Consider the following 6725-nt stretch of genomic DNA (forward strand, 5'->3'; position numbering starts at 1 on the left):
GAGGACAACAAAGGAAATGCTCATTTATTTACAGCCAGTGAGAAAATCATGTCCAAGAAATATTACAGTGGAAAAGATGGACAGAATTTGGTTTCCAAGAATTGAAGAAAGCTTAATGCTGCAAGTTACTGTGTCCTAACTAGCAATTCTATGGAAAACCAACATATCTCCAGAAAGATAATTCCTAAACCAAGCACCATATATAGGAGCACCTTTCTGTCTACACCTATTCCATATACATGATCAGCACTCGTATGATCTTCCCCTAACGGGAGAGGGAGAGAGGGAGGGAGGGAGTCATTTGCGATCTACCTTCTTTTTTTGGCGTGAGGCATGGAGTGGGAAAGAGGAGGTAAATTGACAAGAAACTAGTGCATCAGAAGTAGAAGTGATCTTGGAGACATTTCACATGATATATGCAAGATTTGACATCCCTTTCAAATGAAGCTTAAAACTTGTAGCCCAAAGCCAGGCGATTCAAAGCAAGAAACAAAGCTCTCAACTACATCTGTAAGCTGTTAGATCTTTCCTGCACATCACGGGACAAAAGAGGAATCAGTTTCCATTTTCTATAAAACCGTACACGAGAGTAAACTACAGCTTCTACTTTCTTTGAAATACAACACATAACTTGTTGAAAGATGCTTCATGACAATGCTTTGATAAGTGCGGCCATGTTGAATGATAAGTTAACATGATGAGAGTTTTTGTAAAACACTGATATGAAACAGTAAGAACTAGGACTTATGATGGGACAATTTCAAATATATACAATAAACTAATTAGTTTACAGCAAATATAGCCATGTTTTATTTACATTACTTATACATGAGCTATACACTGAATATAAATTATGATACACTCAAAAACTGAATATAGCTTGACTATACATGAAATATACACTGACTATACATGCCTATACAGCGAATGGCCATTTTTTTGATAATTATTTTTGCCGAATGGCTATGTGGCGTAATTATCCCCTTTCTATATGTATTAAAAACCATAAAAAAATTGAGAAAACAACTTAGATCAATCAAAACAGCAACCACATCATAATAACTGAGCATACTAAAACCAATACCAAATGTGCACTGATGTCATCAAAGTATATAAGATGACATGATCCTTACGTGATGTTGGAATGAAAACAATCCTAAATGAAGAGTAGGGGCAACATAAGCATGAACTGACATTTATAAACGGAGACTTGGGTAATTGAAACAAAATGCAGCACACTTGATAGGTAGTAAAGTTTATATTTAGAGAGAAATAAAGGTGTGTGTGTGAAAGGTTTGGCACAACCTTTTTGTGTAGAAGTATGATAGAACAATATGGCACATCCAGAGAAGTGAAGTAATGCCTGTCGTGTCCATGCAAGAAAAAAATTGCAAATGTAAGCAAATAAAGAACTTAAATCCTACAAGCTGTGGAGAACAAAAGGAGGGGAGGTGGCGAAAATAGAGGAGTGCTCATACATTTCTGTCACTGCTTATGTAGGACACAACCACAGTTATATCATCCAGCTTCCCGCCATAGTAACGGAACCCAGCTTCTTGAGCAGCAGCAGAGAAAGGTGTCTGCCTGTTTTTATCCTGCGCTCTTTGCCGAGCCAATGCAGCTATCTTCTGAGCTGTCACCTGTGGCCCTAAGCCAGTTCTCGTAGCATGAACGACGATTGCATTAATATCATTGTTGTACAAATTGTCGAACAACCCATCAGTACCAGCTATTATAACATCTCCTTGTGCCACTGGTATTTTGAAGACCTACAGCACAGGCAAGTCATTCAGATTAAGAGAGAACTGTGCTACAAATAAATAAATAAATAGGAGGCATCGACAGTAAACTAGTTGAAGGAAAAATTGGAGTCCAGAACAAAAATAAACAATGCAGTTGATACTGCTATTTCTACTCAACGGATAAAAGAATGAGGGATGGATTCTCTCTTCTTTTTTTTTGGGAAGAGCAGGGGAGGAGAGTTGGCAAATGCTTTTTAAAAGAAATATAGCGATCACAAGACAGGATGTCATTGACATCACCAAGAAGTTCTGGTCAATAACTGAAAAGAAATGACATTTGTCAAAATCAGAAACAAAAAGAGAGGACAAGAACAGTGAGGGGAATTTGAGCTAAGACTAGAAAAAGAATAAATATTATTAAAACATGGTACATTTCTCATGATTCGCATCTATGAGGACTAAACCAGGAAGATATGCATTTTAACACATTTTTTGCTCCATATTATGTTTAACAAAAATATTTTATTACAAGGAACTGTATGGGAACAATTAAAATCACCACCTGAAAACACTGTGCTTTCCGAATAACATAGAAAAGTCGTAACGGAAGACTCAATAAAGGAAAAATCTTTGATTTGATTATGAAAAATTTTCCAGACTCTGAAAAAAATAAGCCCTAAACCAAGTTCTACATAGTAATTAAGAAACTGGGGCATTACTAACCTCTCCAGAACTTGGTAAATCACCAGCATTACCACTCTCTAGTTGATATGTGAAATTGAAATCATGCTGCTGCACAGGGGATCTGAAAACAGTGCATCCATCTCTGACCACTATAAATCCGCTGTCTCCTAAATTAATAGCATGCAGACCCTGGGAAGCGAAGAAGAATGATAAGTCTAACAACGGCCAAACTCAAAACAATACACACTCCAACAATGACTGAGAATTGCACATGTACCTGATCTGTGAGGGCAATTATACAGGCAGTTGAGGAACCTTTGGCTTTTGTGCACGTATAAGCTTTATCGAGGACTCTGGCTGGGTCCACTGAACCCTTTGGTTCATCTTGAATTGCGGTCACTGAGTTAGACATTAGCTCTCGTGCATACTTCCCAGCATCAATACCAAGATCAGCCCAGCCACCAACACCATCAGCTACACCAATTGCTTGTTCATCACTGCAAATAAAATGAGCATCCTCTCCACCTGTTTCTTCTTTATCAGGATGAGGCAGGTAACATGATCCGGAATTTAGCTTCAGGGTTCTGTCAATGTGGATATTCCTGCAATTGGACCAAAGCATCAATAGGAATGAATAGAAAGACTTTTCACTTCAATGTAAAAGTAAATGCAATATGTTCTTTCGATAAGCATCTACAGACCATAAAGGAGAGAATATGCAAAATGTTCCAGGTTTAACTAATGACTATGCAAAAATATCGACACTCTATCGCGAAAGGTATATGTAAGCCACACTTTCTTCTATACAAATAAGTGGGATATAAATCCAACTAATCTTCCACAGAGATGGACGCCAGCTTAATGAAAGGTTTCGAACAAGAGATAAGCTTGTCAGAGCTTTGAGAGTTGGTTTTTTTCACCACAGTAACTAGCATTGAGAAACTTGCAGGAATATTTTAACTTTTACATGGTAACTTTTTACTCGAGTTCCAACTTTGAAATTAGCTAGTAGCTTGCTCATAGTGATAGATAAATGAAATTAAGCATCTAATATTTTCTAATAACAGACAGCACTAACAATGATGCCTCAACCCAAGATAGTTGAGGAACATCTAATATTCTAATACTTCTCTCAAATCATTTTTTGTTTTCTTTCTTAGTTTCCAGACTTTGATATTGGCATATATGGTTTTGAAGCACAGTCAAATAAAAGAAAAGATTATCCCAACCGGCGCAACCTAACAAGTGACTTCTTTCAATTCTTAATCTACTTCAAGTGAAAAAGTTCATAAGGTGGCATATTTTCTTAACCCTTGCAGTTCTTGAACTTTCTTCTGGTATAAACTGTGAATAAAAGCTACATTCCAAGGACTTCTAAAAACTACATCCCAGCGATGGAATTGTTGGAAGGGATATATGAGCAGGCTTGGAGGTTTGGTTGAACTAACCTCATGCATCCTAACAAGACAACTTCTGATGGAAGTTCCATTCTAATACTTTCAACAATTTAATTGAGAATAATTAGGAGCACAACTCACACCAATTTCCTTAAATTTATTTAACCACAAGATGTTTTAAGTTTCTATCTACTGAGGATAATGTTCAAGTCAATGATAATTCCTTTACTTCCATGATATGTAGTTTGCATATTTCTCCTTTTGTATTGTATCTAATGACAATGAACTCCCTGTATTTCAGCTACATGAGGTTGAATAAGAATATGAAAGTTATGAAAGGAAGCATACTGTTCAGATGAATCTGCTGAACTTGAGAGCTGCACCCCATAGGTAGAGTTACTGAATGACACATCATGAGCAGTGCCAGTAGAAGAAGAAGCAGTTGATGAAGTATGGAGCCCAGTCAAACCAAAGCCTTCATATAGATTAGAATTTCCCCGTCTCTTTGCTACATTGTAAGCGAAATATCCGTAAAGTAAAAAGTTGTTGGGCTGATTTTTATTTCTCAAACTCATGCTGGCTTTTCTACAATTATCAAAGCTTTTATTGCTATAAGAGGTAATAGGATTATTTACAGAAAGAACACCATTGAGATGCCTTGAAGTCATTTTGCTTGAGGAACAGCCAGGAGGAGAAATTCGAGAACCACAGATTTCCATAGGTGCTTTGTGAGAGTCACTGTCAGACAAACTTTTAGCAGGGTCAGATATCAGGCGATCAATGTGATAGCCACAGACGTGAAATGCTGGCCCTGACACCGAAGGGATAGAAACTGCACGAGTAATAGCTCCAACTACAGAAATATTCTTTTTCTGGTTTACTATGTGCAAATTCGCCTGTGCGGCAGCTAAGGTTCCAGGCCGAACAAGCACATTCAGGTCAGTTGGTCTTGCAAATGGTACTGAATAGAAGCACTTTGAATTGCCAAACAACAATCTCCCTTGGGCAACCAAAATCTCCACCGAATCCTGGAGCCCAATATCTTTCCCAGAAATGGATTTCTGGAGTCTCTGCCTAGCTTCCCGGCTTAATCTAAAAAGATAGTTACTCGGCATGTCGGCTTATTAACCACAGATGATTCGCTTGCACCTCTTTATAGGAAAAAACACAACCACCACCACTATACACAAAAACTATCATTACGCCCAGTACATTTAGTAACAAGCATCAAGTCATTCACTACCTCCCTTCTCCAATATAACTTTGAGAATCTAGACACCTAATGAACATGAAAGAGAATATTATGAGAAAGAAACCATGATAATTTTGGTTAAAATTAACTGTACTGGAAGTTAGTACTTAACATTAATGCATATGAAGCTTATTTTTGAAAGAGTCTCATTTGATCTCATCTTAAGTTAAAACTAATCAAGAAGAGCCACATAAATACAAACCCAACTAAATCAAACAAAAGGAGAACGAAGAAACTATTACTTAATCATCTAAAGCCATAGCCCACTCTTTAAAAAAAACAATAAAGAACCATAATATAAACAGATAAACCCCAATTCCAAATTAGTTGGAATTGGTTATATACATCTATTTCGCTCTATTCAGGTTCAACTTGAATTCAAGTGATATAACATAGTTAAACTATTTTTACACTGATAGTCAACCTACCACAACTATCTGAGCTTGCGAAAACTATACACAAAGCTAAAGAACAAGGTTAACTATAAAGTGCCTGATCCATCCCGGGGTGGATTTAGTATATAAATTGTGGTGCACGTGAACCCATGGTCTCTTTGCTAAACTAGATATTTTACGTACATATTTTCTAGAATTGAACTAATATTAACGGCTGGCACCCAACACTCATACTCAAAAGGTTGAATATTTCACCTAGTTGAATGCTGAGTTATTTATCCAAAGGAGCAGGGATCCATTCCCAACTAAATACATTTCTTCTTTCTTTGACAGAAATCCTAGATCCGTATCTGAATCCATCTACAACTCATTGCCATTCCCACTGCTAAGAAATTCAACATGCATCATTTATTAAGCATGATCAATCCCAAATATTCACATCCTTGATCAATGTAACTAATATACTTTCAGACCACCAATAAGTTACAAAACTCTTGTCCAAACTTAATCTAGTTGGATCACCGATATAAATCTCCTAAATCCATTCCGCGCTACTTGGTCACGTTTCATTCCAATACTCAATAATTTACAGACATATCTCACCCCTACCAATGTGAAGCTCATATAGGCAGAGTTACCTTCAAACCACCAACAGCCTAAACATCAGAAAGAGATCACACTATACAACATGGACGTTCAAAATCGAAGCAAACACAAACATGAAGGGATCCAAACTTTGCATCTTCATATAACAACAACAACATACCCTGTGAAATCCCACTAGGTAGGATCATATACACAAACTTTACCACTACCTCGGGAGACAAACTCACAGAGTACAAATGCAGCATGGAGGCAGACTCACAAAGAACAACAAACACAATAATCACAAAAATTCAAGAATTTTCATCCACATATTAAAAAAGGAAAAAAAAAAGATCAGAGCTTTAAGCAGCTACCCATTACAAAAACAAACAAGAAGTGTTCAAAGATTGCACCTTTATGAATGATAATTGCAGGAAGCAAACACCCAAATTACAAAATCCAAATGAAATCACAAAAAGCTCCAAATAATATGTTCTTTAAATGCCTCAAGAATTTCTTGATTTGCCCCTCATATGAATCTTGAGTTTGTTAGGTTGGAGGCTTCTCTCTCTCTCTCTCTCTCTTGAGCTGAGCTAAGGGCTCAGTTAATTTCCCCCAACCAACAAACCCTAATAATCACCAATGAAGAGTTTTGACTTTTCAATTTTGG

At 37.0% G+C, this 6725-nt stretch overlaps 1 protein-coding gene across 2 annotated transcripts; it reads right to left on the bottom strand.

Moving 5' to 3' along the window:
• LOC129881079 (probable protein phosphatase 2C 55) lies at positions 1–6725 on the bottom strand. Of its 2 annotated transcripts, XM_055955415.1 has the most exons (7): positions 6469–6725; positions 4172–5102; positions 2704–3028; positions 2466–2615; positions 1479–1769; positions 1306–1363; positions 1–529 (listed from the first exon to the last, which is right to left on the bottom strand). In XM_055955415.1, exons 2-7 carry the CDS (start codon positions 4936–4938, stop codon positions 519–521), a joined length of 1602 nt encoding a protein of 533 aa, XP_055811390.1. In that variant the 5' UTR covers positions 4939–5102; positions 6469–6725; the 3' UTR covers positions 1–518. The 2 variants fall into 2 exon arrangements, with proteins under 2 accessions (XP_055811390.1, XP_055811399.1); XM_055955424.1 differs by lacking the exon at positions 1306–1363 and having other exon boundaries at positions 6469–6724.

The sequence above is a fragment of the Solanum dulcamara genome, chromosome 1 (genome assembly GCF_947179165.1).
Source record: "Solanum dulcamara chromosome 1, daSolDulc1.2, whole genome shotgun sequence".
Taxonomy (NCBI): Eukaryota; Viridiplantae; Streptophyta; class Magnoliopsida; order Solanales; family Solanaceae; genus Solanum; species Solanum dulcamara.

What these genes read in the sequence shown, in the direction of transcription:
- LOC129881079 (XM_055955415.1), bottom strand. Translation starts at nt 4,938, where the DNA reads ATGCCGAGTAACTATCTTTTTAGATTAAGCCGGGAAGCTAGGCAGAGA. An exon ending in TCAGCAGATTCATCTGAACA is followed by an intron (nt 3,029 to 4,171) that starts GTATGCTTCCTT and finishes GTCCAATTGCAG; the next exon opens with GAATATCCACATTGACAGAA. An exon ending in ACATAAGCAGTGACAGAAAT is followed by an intron (nt 1,364 to 1,478) that starts GTATGAGCACTC and finishes TGGACACGACAG; the next exon opens with GCATTACTTCACTTCTCTGG.